General features: G+C 37.6%; 1 protein-coding gene across 2 annotated transcripts; it reads left to right on the top strand.

The window, feature by feature from the left end:
• Positions 1–292: 292 nt before the first annotated feature.
• On the top strand, positions 293–19,744 carry LOC135688954 (uncharacterized). 2 transcript variants are annotated; one of them, XM_065206024.2, is made up of 7 exons: positions 293–497; positions 11,647–12,047; positions 13,993–14,106; positions 14,845–15,197; positions 15,967–16,144; positions 16,417–16,675; positions 17,048–19,744. In XM_065206024.2, the coding sequence occupies exons 2-7, from the start codon at positions 11,836–11,838 to the stop codon at positions 17,768–17,770; spliced, it is 1,839 nt and encodes a 612-aa protein (XP_065062096.2). In that variant the 5' UTR covers positions 293–497; positions 11,647–11,835; the 3' UTR covers positions 17,771–19,744. The 2 variants fall into 2 exon arrangements, with proteins under 2 accessions (XP_065062096.2, XP_065062097.2); XM_065206025.2 differs by lacking the exon at positions 293–497 and adding an exon at positions 504–7,756.
• The last annotated feature ends 247 nt before the right edge of the window (positions 19,745–19,991 follow it).

The raw sequence follows: 19,991 nt of genomic DNA, 5'->3' as shown, positions 1-19,991 counted from the left end.
ATTATCATATCAAAAGTAATTATTTCGTTAATCGTGAAACTGGGTTATCCAGGAAATGTCCAGCCAACTAAATTCGTGCCATACACTTCGAGGATTTTTTGACCGTATTAACAGATCATAGGTCCCCTAAGGTCGTATAGCCATGTCTGCAACGCAGACTGCTAGGGTCAGGGAAGGCTCTCCTACCAAATAGACAGCCAGCAAAACACTTTTTCTATCAGGTAGCTGTATTGCAGCAATGGCTTCTCCGAAGGAGCATTAAGATGGTTCCTTACCCCCTGGCAAGTTCGTCCTCCTACTTCCTCAGGATCTTGCCAGTTTCTGACAGGAAATTATAAGAAGAAGTGTGACACCGATATCAGCCCTTAGATCGATTAAACACGAGGAAAAGTCGTTTGAGCAAGACAAGAAGGATAGAAGCAGTGTTCCTTTCATCTAACTGGTTTGTGCTTCGATTTCTCAGGCGCCATAATACTGACGGCGGGCGGAATTCTATAGTAAGTAGGCATTAAGAATGATTTATGATTTGATATTTAAATCTATCAGTAAAGAATCAGTGAGATTTATTATCTAAATAAAATATTTAGTTCAACAAATGTAAGTTGGAACAGGTAGGCGCTATCGGCAGTCTCCGGGTTTGAGGAAGTAGAGTGCATTTTTGTGAAAATTATTCGGGATGGAGCATCCTTGATTATTTAGCAATTTAAGAAAAGCCCTCGGATGAATATGTGGAAATTAGTATTCTTCCTCAAGATATTACTCAACAGGGACGATTGTGTTTGAATCCATATTAATTTGGTGTTAAAATTTGTAAGACCCGTTGACCAGAAACCACAACCATCCTACTTAGGCCATCGAAGATTATAACGAGAACGGCGAACACGGCTTAGAAATCCCACAGTTCACAGATGTTGTTCTTCTTTAGGTGGTTGTCTTGCGCTAGTCTAAGCTAGAATCTTTGGCTTTTTAGGGGAATATGCAATAAAGCTGTCCAAAAAATATTTGTCAGATTCTATTCATTTCAATCCCAGTTTATTGGGCATGTTTTTTAATTAACCGAAACTGGCTTTTTAGATTTTGTTTTTCATCTTCAATCCAGCTTATCATTAAGAAGGAAATTTCAGAAAGGAATTGTATAAGCGCTTATCGTGATTATAATTTTTTGAATAATTATTTTCAGGCATGGCATTTGATGAAATGCCACATTAATGAATGGCTCTTTGTGTACCATAATACATTTTACGAAATTTTTCAGACTTTCGAAGTAGCTGTTTGAAATTTGAAACGATTGAAATTTGATAACTGAAGTAAAGAATCCAAACGTCCAAGTATAACGTGTGATATCGTATGTATTGAATTGTGCACAAAAGATAATTAGATGTCAACGCTGATGTAATAGTTTTCAAACATTTGCATATTTGATTTGTTATCATTTATACGCTTCTGATCTCAAACCAGAATGATCATGAATGCATTATAAATATCACAAAAATTATTTGTTGAATCTCAACAAAGTATATTTTTTTTATGCAACAATTTTAGGAAAGTTTCACACAAAAAAGATTGCTTGATTGTGCACAGAATGGTACTTTCTTCATACTACAGTTAAAAAATCCTAAGTGGCTCATAATTAAAAATAACACACCATTGTCCCTTATAATTTGAAGTGATTGGAACAGTTTGTCACATTGTCATGTTTTGTCCAGGTGTCTCTTTAAATATTACCATCCCTTGTTCTTTAGAGGCATTTATTGTTGAACAAACTGATTGCACAACTGAATAGGGACCTGAAATAATTATACTACCAAAAGCTACCTTGCAAATTGAAATTCCTTTGAAGTCTGGATTAGGATAAAGTAAAATATGCCATCTAGATTAATCTCATGTGATAACTTGCAGGAAGTTTGTTAAGCATACCTAATTAGAGTAGGATGTTGCTCATTCTGCCCAGTATTTTGGCAATTATTTGCAAGATGCCACTTGAAAGAATGAATAAGAGCTGATTAACCAGAAGTAAATAATCTTCCTGCTGACAGGACAACTTGGAAATAAGTGAGAAAATAGTTATATAATTTGTAATTTATAGTTGGTCGAAGTATTTCTAAAAATTTTATTTTTTGATTTGTGTAATAGATTAATTGTAAATTTTCAGAATCAGCATGTTGTTATATTAATCATTGGGGGCATCATATATGGAGTGCATGTGCTCAGAAAGGGGGTGAGTGGGTTCAACAAAAGTATCTGATTGCATTCAAAGGACAACAAGGTCCAAGGACCAGTTGTATCCTCTCAATTATTATTCTGAAGCTAAAAAGATAAATAAAGAAGGGCTAAAATTTTCAGAAATTTAAGGAAATACCTATCAACCTTCAGAAAAAGGGTTGCTAAGTCTTCTTTGCCTTGTTCCAATTTCCAAATACAAGAATGTTTACAGGAACCCAGGACTTTAGGACATGCATTCTTTCTATGATGCATATCATGGTGAATGTGTTCCAAGATGCAGATATGGTAACACTGGGGGTGCACCTAAAAGTAAGATATATTTAATTTTTTTACTCGAAATGTCGATAGCACAACCACACCTGGCACACCTGATGGGAGGGTTGTTTGTGCACCCATTAAAATGTAGAAATCAGCCATACTCTGCAAACTGGCATTCTTTCTAGATCCCCAAATGTGCAGCTCATCCCAACTTATAACAGGAATTTTCGGCATCAAGGCAATGTAGATGCCTCTCAATGATAGCATATCCATACCCAGGAAGTGAACCTTTTCCCCACGTGATCTCTGTGTAATTGTCATGTGATCTCTTTTATTGATGTTTTTTATAAAAGATCAACTAAGATGCATAAGAAACATCAAGTAGGTTCCACAGCCAAAACCAAATTTTTGTCATTTTGTGATTATGCTAACTTTTCAAGGGGCTGTTGGTGCTGATGGGCGATTCACCCCAGACAAATTCTTTTGCAAGCAATAATCAAATGTGTTATTTTCAGTTTAATTTGGTTCTCCTTTTTTATTATTCTATGATTTGTTTTTAATTCTTGTGATCAATTGATGTTTGATTACTAAAGTATCCAGTGACCAGTGATGTTGAATGCAATTGTATGGATTGAACCTTCGGGGCAGGGCTGAAGTCTCCCTGAATTTTCGTCCTTGTCAGAATATCCTGTAGGACCTGAATTCTTGCCGAAAAATTTTAGGCCTTAGCCCCCCAAATGATAACCTGTTTCCCTCACTTCCTCAATGATTGACTCTGTGTTAAGGCGCATCTTGCACACTTGAAAAAGCTGTTTATTTTTAGATTTATGATTTCTTTCTGGCGATTTCCTGATAATACTTTTGAAGTTTATGCAATATTTATCAGTGAATAGCTCCTTTGAGGCCCTTACTCCAAGAGGCTATTAGCTTATTAAAACACCTAGGTTTGCTACTTTTCCTGTTTAATTTGCTCTCCATTCAATCCCTCGCACAATGCCCTGTTTTAGGTATAATCTTTTGTTGATTATATTTGTTCCTATGCTGCTAATCAATATCTAATCGTGAGCCCTTCTTGTTTGCAAAGATCACCACAATGTTTACCAAGATATAGCAAGAAAACAGGGTCTGATTTCCACCAATAGCCCGAAGCGTTCGTCCTTGAGTCTATTGTTAGCTTAGTCGACCACTGAATTAAACAAGGTAAAATTGGCAACAGGCGCATTGCCCAGCAGTCACGACTGTGATGTGACCCGAAACTTTTAGGCATTTTCCTTCATTTTGGACCAGTGTCAAACCCAAGTTGCCAGATAACATTTTCCAGATGAGTCACTGTCTCACGTAAGTCCTCCTTCCACCTGGCTACCTGTAGAGGAAGTCTTCTTACCTTTTGTGTCCACAGTTTCTTGTTTCCATTATCCGTGTTACTTTCACTCAGTGGCGGAAATTATGGGGGTTCAAACAATATATGACCAAAATCAAACTGCTTATGAATTGTATATTTAATTTCAATTCCGAAAGATTAGCCGAAATTTCCATCGGATTCTTCCGAATAAAAGTTATTTTCAAGCGTATTTCCCACTGACAAAAACAAGATAAAATGCATAAAATGAACGTACGACTTGTCAAAAGTGTAATCGGTCGACCTCTTGTATCATCAATTGTCTTAGATAAGATATAGATTTTGATATAAAAAATCATAAATGGATTGTTCTTCTTGCTACTTAATTATGGCGTGGTCGGCAAAGTTTTTATAAGGGTCCCGTCAAAAAATCATCTATTTTTATCAAAATGTGCAGTCTCTTTAAAATTAGACATGATCTAAGATGTTATCTTGTCGGAAAATCGTAGGCCTGCCCCCCCCCCCCCAATGAAAGCCTGAATTTCCGCCAGGAACAAGAGTTTTACCAGGAACAAAGTTTCTGAAACATAGTTATTGCCTCCATCTCAAAGCACCCAAAGCTATCATTCCCCCATCATCATTGTTTCCTCTACGCTGAAAATTAGAACAATGTTTCTAAGTGTTGGTAAATTCTGATATCGCTTTAGCAAGTATCAAAATTATTTTGGTTTAAGAACAAACACAAAACAAAGTCTAACACAAAGTTTTCTGTAACGAGTCACGGTGACTATGTTTCGACGTGATCCGATTGGAAATGTTTTCGCTGTAATAGAGATTTCGAACTGTCATTGTGAATGGGTTGTTTTGATCTTCGTTTTTCTATTTACTTGGAATAATCGAGATCCTTTTATCTTAAGTTGGTTAATGCTTCTTAAATCATCAAAAGATCAACGTCAGAGTTCAATAAGAACCTTTTATTTCAAAACTTAATACAATGCTTTCCAGTAAGACAAATATAAATAACGTCTGATCCTCAATGTCTGTCGGTTTTGACAGTTACTTTATATTGAATTTTACGCAATGAAAAATTGCCTCGTTGATCATATTTCATTACACCTTTTTTATAAGAACCAGTAAATTTAAGTTCAGGCTGACTGTTCTTAATTTTTTCGATAATATGAGGCTGGATTGTTCTTAATTTGTTCTTAAATTAAGAGGGTGTAAGAAGTGCGATTGCTAGCTATTTTGCTCTAAGGAGGTGTTCAGGCCTCATTTGCCAACAAAGTAAGTGAGACAGCCTTAATTTGCTGACAAATTTGAATATTCACCGAAAAAGCACCCACACATCGCTAAAAATCCTCGATTTTGAGAAAAAATGTTGTTAAAAATTACATTTTACAGTAGCTCAGCCTTAGCTTGTTCTTAATTGGTTCTTAACTTTTGACCAGTTTTGAGGCTCTTGTTCTTATAAAATTGTTCTTATAAAAAAAGAGTGTATACCATTAACGACAACTCCCCAATCCAATCAATTGGGCTGATTAGGTGCAAGAAGTCACAGAAACTGCATCTTTTCCACCACAGTTTTGTGACAGTGTTGATCGAAAATAATGGTTCAAAATTCTTTATTCTGAACAGCTACTTATCGGTTATCTTAAGGAGTAAGTTGTTCTATAAATTTCCTTGATTCAAATCAACACTACAAAGGGCAAAATGGATTAATGTGCAGGTAGCTTGTCTTTCATGTTTGATCGATATCTCTTTATGTCTGTAGTTTGTCTTTCAAGCCTCAATGCATTTGCCTTGGCTGTTAACAATAAAGTTATAGCCTTAGCTGTTAACACTTGATTTTAGTATTCAAAACAAAGTAAGGTTATAGCCTAGTTCCTCTTTCAACAGGAGATAGAGTCAATGCATGGCCTTTGCATTTGTGCCGCCTTTTCTCCTGTTGAGTTAGTGCGTAGGTTTATTAAGGCGCAAGCATGCAAGCATTGTTTTTAACGTAGGCCGTCATGAGAAAGCAGGCCTAGAGTTCCTGGGAGTGTTCGATCCGTAGGCCGGTGTTACTACACAGATTTAATAGCCGCCCCTGCTCAAAAGTTTTTCAAACGTTTGTGTGTCATTTGCTAGCGGGGATTTCGTGTTATCTGAAAATTTTCTTTAACAATCCATAATGTAGATTTTCAAGTTATATCCGTGCTGGCTCTAGAGCCACCGTGAGTAAATTTTTCATATTCGGTCCATCTTCCAACATGGTAGCATATTTTGTCAGACTTTCTCATTCTGAAATTTGTTTGCTTTGAAGGATTCCCGAAAAGTTATAAAATTGAGAAGATGGATCCTAAGGAAAACTTGCATGTACCTAGCAATGTGCAGTATTTTTTCAAATTCTTTCATTTTCATGAAAACTTACTATTCAGGTGAAAAAAGAAGAAGTCGAAACGAGACTGCTGAAAAGTATACGAGCAGCAATGAGACATAAATATACGAGCTGAGACCGAGCAATATTCTCATAATATTCTTAAAAATTGGATTATTCTGAGCCTGAAAATTATTACACACAATATTCTTATACAATCAAGATAATGCTTGGTAGTCTGAAAGTTCAGACATTTCAGGTCATTTTAAAAAACTATAAGAGATCCTTATGAACAACAAGCTTCGATATTTAATTCGCGCATTATATTATAGATAACAATCGCAGCTTAATATAAAACGGAAATTGTTTTTGTCTGGAATCTGTAATCCTGTTTTTTTAAACGTTTTCCTAATGAGCTGACGAGAAGGTTAATTAAATATTCAGGTCATTGAAGGTTTTTCAAGACTGGCTTGTTCCATGTTTTGCTTCTGACATAGGCTTCTGATAAGAAAACAAGAAAGACAGGAACAGGGCCTCCGGCGACGGGGGCAAGGGGCCATGCCCCTCCACTTTTTGGCAAAGCAGTAGAGTTTTTATGCAAAATTTTTGTTAAAAGTCTCAAGTGTGTCCTTGGCAACTTTTCTTTCAAACTTGCGACGGAGCCCCCGATGAACGTCAGAACCGGGGGCACACCAGGGGAACGTGCGGCACAACTTTTGGAAGATTCTTTTCCTTTGAAGTAGCCTCTTTGAAAAAGTGTTCCTTGTTCTCTGACATTACGTCCCTTCCTACTTGATCCTATCTTTCGCAACATTCAAATGCTTCCGACGTCCTTTTCATCGACAATTTGACTTTTTATATCTGCTTGTTTTTGAGCCAACAAAACTTTTAAGAAAAAAATGTTGAAACAATTTATCGTGCTTGTATTTTATAGGATGTTTCTTTTCCTAAAAATTTTTCATGATTTCACTTTCTTCTCAAAAATGGTTTTGGAGTAACTTTGGCTCAGTTTTGCAAATTTTGAAGGATATGGACGCTCAACAAAAAATTAGGTAAACATAAAAATTTGTGTCTATGACTAGGGGTTCATTGAGGTGTCGCTAATGAGTGGCAAATTGTATTTATAAGTTGATGTTATGAAAGTTGCTCGTTGGATCGTCGTTATTATTTATTTAGATCGAAGGGTCCTTTTCCTTGGCCTAGTTAAAGAATAAGAATAACTTATTTTTATTTTTATTCTGTGGCCTAACTGCAGTTGTGAAAAATGAATCGGCAAAATGATAAACAGATAATGCTGTTTGTTGTTTTTTATAAATTAACAAAGGACGTCTTGTATTGTCGGTAGACGCTGCTGAATTCCCCGCGTTTACAAACAACAAATCTAAACGGCATTCATGTTGGTTGCTTCCTGATTTTGTCAGTGACGTCACAATTCGTGTCGCGTGATCGATCAACAACAATTTCCTATTATTGCTCGAAGAGACAGTTTATATAAAAGAACTGAGAGTGAGATGTAGCAATAACATGATTTGCTTGTATTTGAAATAGACGGAACCAGACTTTATAACTTAGAGGACACTGTGAGTATACGACTTTACTTAGTCGCTTCTCTTCTCCTGGTCTTGAAGAGCTTGTAACGTAACCGTAACCGTAATGAATAGCCAATTAAATAGTAATATCGCCTGACAAGCGCAGAGACCCGATAGACAAGCATGCCCAATTGTTTATTCCCTAGTCAAAGCGCACGCTTTTTCATCAAAGTTTGTAAACAGTATGAAATCCAATTTCAATTTATTTATCATTATACCCACAGTTAATGTTTCTCCTATTGTTGTTAATAACTAAAGTACGAATAATCTAAAGTATCAGGATATTGTGGCTTTTAATATGTGATCTACTACATACATGTTCAAATTTATAGGCCCCAAATTGTCAAGAAAAATACGACTGAAATGTTTCAAAAAATGTCACACATAAGTTGTTATTTTGGTCTTATTTTGTCTTTGTCAAAAGTGATTCTCGACTTTGAGCGTCTATATCTGGAAAACAAGTAAAGATTTTCGGAAAATAATTCACGATACTTTCTAACTTCCAACTAACTACCAACTTATGCAAAAATCTCAGAAAAATTTGTTCGAGGCTGGAGCGGCCCTTTAATAGGAGGCGATGAACGTACGATTTCCAACACTTCTTGCAATAAACGCAGGAGTTTAAGCTTACTATCGTCCATTTGATGCGTCTTTCGGCGTTTTTGTTATTCCAATCATACTTTTTATAAATTCTTAGAATTCCTTGCACTCAGTTTGAGTATTGTAACAATATAGATAAAGTAATTCCGATTAAAACGGACAACAGGTCAATCATAGCCGACGCTCATCAAAGTGGCCTATTTTTGACGTTCTTTCCGCAAATAGCATTGACAAACAAATCTCTGGGTTATAAAAGCCATCAGATATTGGCAAGCTTTGCAAAGCAAATTGTCATGCGCTTTAAGGAAGCTTTGAAAATAGATTTTGTCATCATCCTATTTCCAATAATGTCAATTCTATAGAAGAAATGTCCGTTTCAGTTGAATGTGTCATAGCTAATGTTTGTCATTATTTTTAGTAACTTGGCTTTAACTTGGATACAAAGGCAATATTTACTTAATTTTATGGACCATTGATTGGTTGGGATTAGGTTATCAAAGTTATTTTCTATACACCACAAAGCATTTTTCGACTAGATAGTTAAGTAAATACTATTATCATTATGCCACTGATTATAATAATATCTCCACTTAGCATGAACAAGGGGAACATAGTAACTTAATCAGGGCCCGTGCCACCGGGTGTGAGAGGTGCTTCTATTTATATTATTGAGATGGTAGAGCAAGGAAACACACTCTTTACATTTTCATATTTTGATTATCATTCAAGATTTGGAATTAACTGAACGAGGTTACGAAGATAACTCAACTACGCTTTACAAAGCTTCGGAGTAAATAGTACTTGTCACGTGATTATAAAAGGTCATGTGATCTGGGGAGCGTCCTACTGCACGGGGGGGAGGGGGGGAGGGGGTGGCGATGCCCCCCACTTTTTTGCGAAGCAGGTAGTTTAAAAGCTGCAGTAAAAGAGGTAAGAAGCCTTGGCCCCCAACTTTTTTAGTCTTGGCCCCCCTCCACTTTTAAATTCGTGGTGCGGGCCCTGTTAATATGATAGGTAAGGAGCCAAAATATACTGTGTTCCGCTTTTCAAAATATACTGTGTTCCGCTTCACTACTGGTTGTTTGGTAGCTGTACTTCCTGGCAGGGCAGTCACGCCAGTATTTATAACGCCTCCACTAGTTATGGCGGATTACATTCCTCGTTTTGCGTTAAGGAGTTAACACTTTAGCTACATCATTACAATAAATTGATTGGCTGAAATGATCTCTAGAGTTTTGGTTGAGATAGTTTTTGTTCTAAGCTGAATTACGGTGACTTTCTATTAACCAATGTTACCGCGTGAATCGTCACCTTTTTTCCGATAAATTCGATTCCTTCCCACAAGCGACTTTGTTTAAGGTGTTTAATATTTTGTCAGGCTGATGTCATTATTGTCTGTGTTACTCTATTCCGTAGAAGAAAGAAGAGCTTCGAAAATGTTCTCTAAATAATTCACATGGGGAGGGGGTGGGAGGTTGATTTTTTCTACATTTTCGTCCTTGAAGCTAAGTTTATTGGTCGAGGTAACACTTTGCTTTCATTTCAAATTTAAGAAAATTAAGCAAAACTCTTAGAAGAATTGTTTTACCTGTCAACAATAAGCTGGGTTCCCTATAGAATAGTCTTTTTACAATTGGCTCAGGTGTTTTTTTTGCAGTCTAAGTACAGTATATGAGGTTTGTAACGGATGTAGTGGTCGTGCCACCGGGGTTTCTATGATGTTATCAGTTTCTAAGCCCACGTGTAAATATGATGTTGTTGTGTATCATCCCCAAAACCACAAGCCTGTTTAGCAGAGAAGTATAAATACCCATTATAAAATGTACTAAAATCCGCAGGGTTTAATCTGCCTATCTTTAAAAGCCGGTTATTTAGTTGCCGGTAATTGGCTTATGAAAGCCGGTCATTTAGCAGTCTTTGTGCGGGCAGGTCCCTTTTCTTGATTTTTAGTCGTCTTCACTATGAGTTTCTTCCACTTCATATTTTTGTCCGGTTGACATATCATTCGGAATTATCTGGTTGCAATTTTTTGGGCTCAGTTTTCTTTATATGATGTTTTATCGACATTGCCTGATGCAGTTGCCTTATGATCACTTTAAGCTTGAATCCCCCCAACACCCCCCCCCGCCACCCCTCCCCCCGCCTGGTCTTATCCTACACAGCATACACACCAAAAGGGTAGTTTTATTGTATACGTATATATGCTTAACCAAAGTTTGAATCCTATATTTTGCGCTCCCATCTGTTCTTCGGGCGCTCTCTTCCTTGCTTTTCTTCAACTCTTTTGTCAGGCAGGACCTCAGACAATGAAGGGCCATCATTTAAGGAATTTTCAGTACTGAATTTTAGTCGAACTTCCTTATAAAAATGTGTTTATTGATAGGAAAGACGTACTTTTTGGTTGGAAGAAATTTTGACAACCGGTTTGGAAGATACTTTTGTTACTGGCATTGACTGTCAAACTACTTTCGTTCTGTGATCATTTTTGCATTAGAAGGTCTTCCAGTTCCGTGTTATGACGTGTGCTACTTTTGGTTTGCTGGTTTTCCTATTTGAAGATTGACATTTTCGATTACGACCCACAGAAAAAGCGAGCAGAAATTTGTGTGATCACGCCCTTGAGATTAGCTTAAATTCATTCATTTTCTTGCAATCGTTTAATTTTTTAAGGCATAATTTTTTTAATTTTCATCAATTCCACTTAGAACGTAATTCATTATCTTATGAGGGCTCCAGACCTCAAGGCCCTGGGGTAATTTCCCCCTTGCCCCCCTCTTGGCGACCCTTTTCCCTATCAGCTATACACCAAAGAATACTCACATATAATTGGGTGATTGACATTCATTCAATGTTTGGTTCACACCAGGAAGAGAGATTGGGCTGTAAAGTAACTTCGCCCCAGCACCGAAGCGCACTTCCACTAACCCCAGCACCTAATCTCACATTCTGAGCTTGATATCGCTGGATTATGAACCAAGAAAGCTAGCTTACGCACACAAAATCATTAAAATCACAAAAACAGGTTTATTCAGAAAGGATTCGAGGTCTTATGTCTGTCATTATGATTGCTTAAATCGTATCTTCGAATCCTGAACACGTAACGAGTGAATTTTTTGGCGAGTTTCGTGCGGAAAGCGGCTCGTTTTTGTGCTGATATATTCGCTATCATTACGATCAGTTGAGGTCCAAGCCATGCAAACGTGGTCACATAGCCACCACGTGACAACGAATGACTCAAATAGCGACAGACAGTACGTGTAACACTTTTTTTGTCCTTGCAGGAATTTGGAATCAGCCCAAACGTTTCTATATCTGGATCCTTGTTTGAAGATCCTTAGTGGACACCACAGTCAACGTACACACAGGCAACGAATAATGTTAGAGTGGCCTATCGCATGAATCAGGTTTTCAGAAGACTCGACATCTGATATAGAAGAACAAAGTAGCAGACAGTTAAAATACCCTAGGCAATGTCTCAGTGCAGAATTATCCGTTTCGTAGTTTCAGTAATGGGCTTAGCCAGCCTTTGCAGCTGTGCTTTTGACGGGCAAGAGTGCCTCGACGCACACAACACACTTCGGCGCAAACATGTGGGAACAGGGACATTGAAGTACTCCGAAGAGCTAGCTAAAGAGACTCAGGATTATGCCAATCTTCTGGCGCTGTTGGATGAGGATACTAAGTAAGCGTATATTTATAAAATTATGTTATGCATTTTCTATAATTCTATTTTAATTGCGTCTTGTTAAAGCGGGGCTCCGATTCTTTCACTGGCTTGTATGCAGAGTCTCAGTTGATTAAAATATGCTACAACATGCCTCTATTACATGATGATGATGATTATAATGATGATTTCATTTTTTAAGCTATAAAAATTTACAGTGCACTTCTACAAACTAAGGTACATTCACAGTATCACAAGAGGCATGAAACTGCATAACAAACCTGTGGCCATTCACAATTACCTCAATGTCTATTTAAAAAATGATGCTAGGCGCAACACCCAGGGAGAGTAAATGTGAGCTTGTTTCTGGTCCGGGTATTAAACAGGAGTTAAGGTATTCGTTTCTTTTATAAATATTTTGCCAGGATACGTACGTTGCGTTGTTATAACGTCCCCCACGTCAAAAGCCAGACTCGAAACATCTTTTTTACAAGACATAGATAATTTTTTGAGGTTCAATGTTACTATGTTTTCAATAACTCGAGGCTGAAGTGTTCATAAAGTTATTCTAAATATTGTTTAAAATTGATTATTTTACATTTGCTCAATATAGATTAAATTGTTTCTAAGACCACTGCATAGTTTGCATGGCATTTTTAGGCGCACGGTTGGCAAGCTCATAAAATCTTCTTCTATTGTTTCGTTTGAGGTTCTAGCACTGTTTTGGCAAATCGAACATCGGTGTTCTTATAAAGTTTGTTTTCAAAATAGTGTTCTATTCAGGTCTTACAGAACAAACATTTTAGACCATGGGATTAAAGACTTCAGATTGTATTTCAAGGAAATCTTGGAGCATGCTTAAAACATTTAATAATCCCGTGAACTATTTATGGTAAGGTGATCTTGATGGTAAATTGTCTAATTTGAGTTCATTATGCAAAAAAATCGTGTGTACAGGGTAAATCAGAAGAAACACAACCCGTTATTGCAATTCATTTGGTTGTTTAGCTACTGAAAGCATGCTCTAAGGATTGAAAATTACCTCAACATTTGTGTGATGGATTTCTATCAGCATCCATTCAAAATAATGATCTTTATTAATGACTACTTTTATTTGACTATTGGAAAATACAACATCTTCTATATCACTTTCTTGTGTCTACTTAGGTTGAAGGTTGTGTTTGCCTACTTATCTATCTTCAACTCTCCACAAGAACAGCACAGTTACCACCTTTTGCTGCCCCTTTTTTCTACTTGCACCCACAAACACGTCACTCAGTTTCAAAAGCTCGGCTTTGCTATGAAACCAGACTGATTTTTTGTGGCTTAGAGTAGTTAGTTCAAGGGATTATTTTCGTCACTGGAATGTTAGGAAACGAGGCTTGCACTATAATCCTATCTCATTATGAAATGCTTAACACCCCCACGGAGCTGTTCCCTGCTCAAAGCAAAAATGTCTTAATATTTCATTTTGTGGCATTCGTGGGCAGTTGTGAAGCATACTGTGGCATGGGAACGAAGCAGAAATAGACTTGAAAGAATTTGAGTATTCTGTTTTTGGTGCTGTTGAAAGCGAACCGTGTAACAAGATGACCTATGTTCGAATCGAAATTTAATTAATTCTGCTGCCACTTCCTTCTTTGCCCAAGCTGGTTTCTTGTACTTTTACGAAATACATTAAAACGGTCTTGTCTCAGAACAGAACAGGCTTCAGCGCAAATTTTTTTATAAGCTCTTAGAGGAACGAAAGTTCCTTATCAGTGTGTTGAAAGCTGAGTCAGTACGAATGCATAATGACGAAAGGTTCAGCATGTTTAAAGCTGTATTAAAAGCGTAACATTATTATATGTTTAAGCGTATAAGTCAAGTCTTTATTACAGTTTATGCTCCCGAAAACAAATACAATGCATGTTTTTATTTATATTTCATGTTTAATAGTGCTATTTGTCCCCCTTTGTCTTAGGACTCCAAAGAGAGATCTCCCGAAAAGAAGGCGCCGAAATGTTGACCCCGAAGAAAAGAAAAATTTTCATAAGGAAATGTGGGATGGCGAGATTCTTTTTCCGGATTCAAAGTGGTGAGTGCCTTCGAATTCATCGCGGTTATATTGTGCAATAATATGGAACCACCAAAGACATCAATTCTTTAAACTTTACCTACGAAAAAAAGTAAAAATAGTTGGCGTTCATATAATTGTAGATCTATAACCAGATTTCTGTAAGCTACTAACTCTTGGTAGAATTTATGTACCCAAAACTTTTTGTTTGCATTTTGCTTCTTTGTTTGGTTTCTCCAACAAACAAAGAAAAATCAGAATATTTGTATTCTCATCCGATATCTTGAAATGCTTGGCACGAAGATGTTTGCTTTCTATTTGGCACGCAAAGCTATCGTGAGCTGGAGATTGTGCGCCATGTTGTTTTCGCTTTTCGTCAGCGCAAAGCGAACAAATTTCGCCCAATGGATATTTGCCTTACCGCAAGTGCTCTATTGTTTAAACAGTTCTAATTCGATTTTCATCAAAAGAAAATTATTGTACCGGAACGGTTAAAAAAACAGTTGAAATGATTTCAACTTTTTTTCGAACCGTTTCGATCCATCGCGGATCAGTCATGTGATCATTTTTGGACTACAAGCGCTTGCGCAACACAAAATCTGATCTGATCTGTGGATCATGTTCCAGAATGGGCTTTCGGCTTTAGGGACATTAGAGCTGTTCATTGTAACGACGTCACTGTTGCATCGTTCAGGCATTTGTATCTTTTGCAATTTTATATTTGTCAGATTCTTTCATTTGTGTTTTCTTCACAATTAGGGATTTGAATAGAAATAGAGAGATTCACGTTGGCGAGAGCATCCACAAATTCTGCTGCTATACTTTTTGCCCAAGAGATTTTTTCCATGGTCTGAATTTTCCACCATCAGCAAAAGGTGTCGTCAACCATTGGTATAAAGAAGTGAAGAACTATGATTTCGCTAAAGGAGAAAGCGTTTCTCCGAGTGCTCCAATTAAGCATTTTACGAACATTGTTTGGAAAAAGACTACAGAGATAGGCTGCGGTCAGTCCAAAAGGAGTAAAACAGGATGCATATATACGGTTACTCGGTACAGAATTATTGGCAGTATTGGAGACCCAGAAAACTTCAAGAATAATGTTGCTGCGGTTGGTAAGTCCCAATTTTTAAGTTGTCAAGCCTTTGGACCACGCAGGCCACCATTGCAAGAAACGACGTTACATTCATAATATTTATCAGAAAATTCCTTCGTACTGAAAACTGTAGAAATTGGAAACAAGAGCTACTTATGCTGTGCTGGTTTTGTTGTCTTAGGTTAATTGTCATAAATGAAAGTCATCTTTTTCGCATGACCAATGCAGTGGTGGCGCTAGGTTTCCTCCGACAAAGGGGCTAGCACTTCCGACGGAGGGGCTAATTTTTTTAGAGAACGATAGGGCTAGGGGGCGACAAGGAATTGTAAGGGTACTGGAGACCGAAGGCGAGCGTTGCGATGAGTTGTTTTGGGATGAGCTTCCTGAATTCTGATAACAGTCCTTTTAGAAATTTCTATTTCCGCCAAAACTTAAAAAATTCGCTCCGACAAAAAAAATTCAAGCATAATTTATCTTCCGACGGAGGGGCTAGCCTCCTCCGACGGGGGGGCTGTAGCCCCCCCTGCCCCCCCTCTGGCGCCACCACTGGACCAATGAAATGTGTACGCCATGTTTTCTAGGCTCTCGTTACGATGACCTCTCTTCCTCATTTTTGTTATTTGTCTTTCACAAGTCAATGAATTTTTCTATGTCCTAGAGGTTATTCATCAATAATGATGTGAAATTTCAGTACTAAACTGACTGAGTCAACTTTTATATGAAGTTAGAATTTCTTTAGAATGGTTATCTTTAGAATGCTAACAAGTGGTTTGTTTTTGTTATGACAGATTCTGCGAATGACTCGAGCAGTGCAAGGGCTAGCAGTTCATTCCTAGTTGCATTTGTCATTGTAATTGTCATCGTTTTCATCCTTGTTTCATTGGGTGTATTCGCTTACATAAAGCGAAACCAAATCAAGGAGGCCTATTACGAGTGGCAAATTAAACATGAAACCAACAAGACAATGTAAGTGTAGTTTATCTGTTACATAAACGTTCGCAGTTTCACCATGATTATTACTAGACTATTTCGTAATCATTATTTTTATAGAGCACAAAAGTGTGACGTCGTCATCGTTAGAATTTCTTGATTTTCTTCATAGTTTGACATCATCACTTTGTAACTCTATTGACAAGCCATCAACTTGATAACCTCTCAGATGATTTCTATCCTGACCTGTCAAGAGCCCATCTTCATTTTTTCTGTCACGTGGTAAAAGTGAATTTGTTAAATTTTAGTGCCGCGCTTCATGAAGATTACGACAAAGGGAGTTTCCATGGCAAGAAAAGCTTCATATACAGAGCATCTTCGAAGAGAACAAGGCCAAGTATTCTTGTAGTGCCAAATGAGCCTCTACCAAACACTCTACCTTTAGAACCACGTGAACCAGTCCCAACTTACGAGAATCTTGTCGTCGTGTACCAGAGAGAAGACGAGTCTGTTAATGTCTATGAAAAAGTAATAGATGAAAAGAGGCAATTACCTCTAAGGCCTAAAGTAAGTATGAATTTATTGTTTCTCTTTTGTATGGCTCTTTTGCACCTACCCGAGTGTTATGACATACATAATATTCTTTGGCTTTCTGTTTAAGGCCGTGCCTATAACACGCCTAGATTGGGGAAGAATGGATTTATTGGACGGCCGGTGCTTTTAGGCTTAGGTAGTTCGTTGATGTCCCTCTCTCGCCAATTTGATCATTTGTTTACTATTTCGATGTGAGTGTTCATTTCATTTTCGACCATACCTTTTATAAATGTTGGGTTAATACAAATAAATGTTGGTCTGATACAGATAAATGTTGGGATATTACAAAGACGTTTACAAATTCAATTGGCGCTTGCATTACGCTAATATCCTCATTTTTTGCAGTCTCCAGTGAAAGCTGATTTCCCTGCATTGCAAGCTGCTCCTCCGCCTCCGCCTTCAGGATGCAAGCCAACCTTACGAATTGATAGCTCCAGCGAGTACATAGAACCTTCTTCTATTGGAAATGAAAGAAGTAACGCTTCAAAGGTATGTTCGAAAAAACCCCTCTTACCTCAAAAGAAAAGTAACCCTGACAAGGTAGAAATTGAAAAAAAGAATCCATCGGCGTCCAATGTTACTCAGGGGCCAATTAGGGCTCCAATACCCGCTCCACGTACACCAAAAATTCCCAATCCAGGCGAAATTCCAGTAGCTGCTCCACGGCCACAAAGACCAATGGCCCCTCCCAGAAATCAGTTTGATAGGACTATAAAACCTGGTCGAGCATCGAAGAAAAACCCAAATTTCCGCACGCTACCATTAAATGACCGAGGTAGTCTAAGGCGACCTGAAAAGCTAGAATCCAACCCAAATGATTCCGGAACGCCATGCCTTCCAGACAATAATGGAAACAGCAACGTTGCGGAGGATAAAAAGATTGATGGTACAGTGGCGAAGAAACCTATAGCTCCTCCTAAGCCACAAATGGCTCCTCCTAAGAAAAGCTTACAAAATGGAGATGGCGAAAAGCCCTTGTTGACTAAGCATCTGGAACCTGTGAAAGAGGAGAGACCAACCTCGGTTGCTGAAATGCGAAAACTTCTGGAACAGAAAAGCCAGCGGTAGCTTAAAGCTTGAATTTGGATCGAGAAGTTGTGTGAACCATGGCGTTGTGATTTGTGAAAGAAAATGTAAAGCCTAAGGTATGTGTTTAAAGAATAGAAATAAATATTTTCGCTAGCTGTGACTGGCATTTTGAGAATATTACGTACACACTTTTAATGAATGCGCACTTGGATGCTAGAAGATTGGATTGTGAATCCTATCCTATTCTTTTCCATCGCAAACTTTGATCCAATATGTACTCGATACTTTTAAAAGAGATGTATCCGATAGTTTTAAATTTACTGTCAAATTTGTCAATGTACATCATTGTTGCGTTTGCGGTTGTATCAACACTGGCGTTTGGGCTATGCTGCTTGGCCCATTGCGATCGTTTACGTTATCTGCTGCGTTTACGATTGTATAAACGCTGGCGTTTGGGCTATGCTGTTTGGTCCTTTGCGATAATTTACGTCAACTGCTGCGTTTACGATTGTATCGACGCTGGCGTTTGGGCTATGCTGCTTGGTCATTTGCGATCATTTACGTCAACTGCTGCGTTTACGATTGTATCGACGCTGGCGTTTAGGCTATGCTGCTTGGTCATTTGCGATCAGTTACGTCAATTGCCCGTTTGCAGTCGTATCAATGTTAGTGTTTGCGCTATGGCTTTTGGCCTTATGTCAGTTATCTTGCATTTCTCGTTAGAGATGCTGGCTGGTCAACTTTTCATGTAAATAAACTTTCTGTCTGGCCAGGCAGTGTAAGCATAGCGATTAGAACATTCTAAAATTTTATACAATAGGTTGCATAAGGTATTTTAGTTGTAAAGAATAAGAGTGAACTGTGTATAAATATATGTATTATTTATCTTACTGGGAATTTTTATTTCAAACGTATGACATGGATTTGTAAATTTGAAATAACATGTCATTTTCAATTTAGTTACAAAGCAAACTTCTACTTTGTCCTAAGATTTTTTCTGCGCCAAGGTTCTTCCTAGCCGATTAATGAGTGCTATTCCTTTGATTTCAAAATTATTTTCAGTAAATTTTTGTACGTAGTTTAAGATTTAAATACATAATAGCTGCTTTCATAGAAGCTAGCTTTTCAATGTCATGCTAGCTGCATAATTTTATTATTGGTTATCCTACGCCGGTTTTTTATACCTGTTTCTTGTTCACCGCATCACAACTCCTCGATGTGCAAGGTTTAATGTCTAGGTCTGGTTGTAAACGTGGTATCTTAGCACCGGAATCCCTCTATCATCTCTTGAAACTTTGATTTGCATTATTCTGCCCCCCCCCCCCCCTCCAAGAAATTTTCCAATTTTGCCTGACGCTAGGATATCAAGTGATCTGCAACCCTGTCCGACTTAAGGCTAAGAGCGTATCGAATACCGAATGTAAGGCTGGGAACATAATAATCGTTTGTCTATAGTGCGACTTGTCGTTAAAACAGAAGTCTAGAAAATCTCTGATTAGACAAACATGAGTATTGAGTTGCCTTCTGTAATGACAGGACCTAGAGATGGTTGTCTGGCCCAGTAAATAGATTATAAAGATGGCAAACTATTTTAGACCAATAAGCTTTTTGATTCGTAAAAACCGACCTCCCTACTTTGATCAGATCGGCTCTTTCTCGGATCCAAAGAATGGAAATGTATTTTCAATATATTACACAACATACATTCTGAATCTGTTCTTGTATCCCTGTCAACACCATATCGACCCCCTAACAACCCCCTATCAACACCTCCCCCATAAGAAACCATCTCAATTAAAATTCTTCGCTCCTGATATTTTTAGAATTCCACTGTTTGTTTGAATAACGTTTTGTTTTATATGCTATTCTAGTTTTGTACATAAGCTCCGAAGTAGAAAGGCATTTCTTCATTTGATAGCATTAAATATATGTTAAATATTTAAGTAATTCTGTGTTGTTCAATATTTTGTTTGTAGTACGTTGTTTCTGGAACATTTGAATAAAATAGTAAGCCATCATGTTTTCCTCTGAATAGAGCACTAGAGAAATTATGTATCAGAAGGGGGAAGAAAACCACCCCTTTTTCACGGGTCAATTTTTGGAAAAAAGCTTATCTCCAACCAGAAAACCACCCCTTCTTTCAAGTATCGACTTTTGCTAAAAAAGCAAGGCTATAGCCTTGGAAAAAGTAGAACTTTTTTCGAAAAAATGTTCACAAAAAATTAAGTTAATCTGTTTATATCAGAAAGAAACAAACAAG

The sequence above is a fragment of the Rhopilema esculentum genome, chromosome 9, assembly GCF_057945365.1.
Source record: "Rhopilema esculentum isolate cy_ngs chromosome 9, ASM5794536v1, whole genome shotgun sequence".
NCBI classification, from domain to species: Eukaryota; Metazoa; Cnidaria; class Scyphozoa; order Rhizostomeae; family Rhizostomatidae; genus Rhopilema; species Rhopilema esculentum.
The sequence above is the reverse complement of the archived record's forward strand: the minus strand, read 5'-3'. Positions and strand labels throughout refer to the sequence as shown.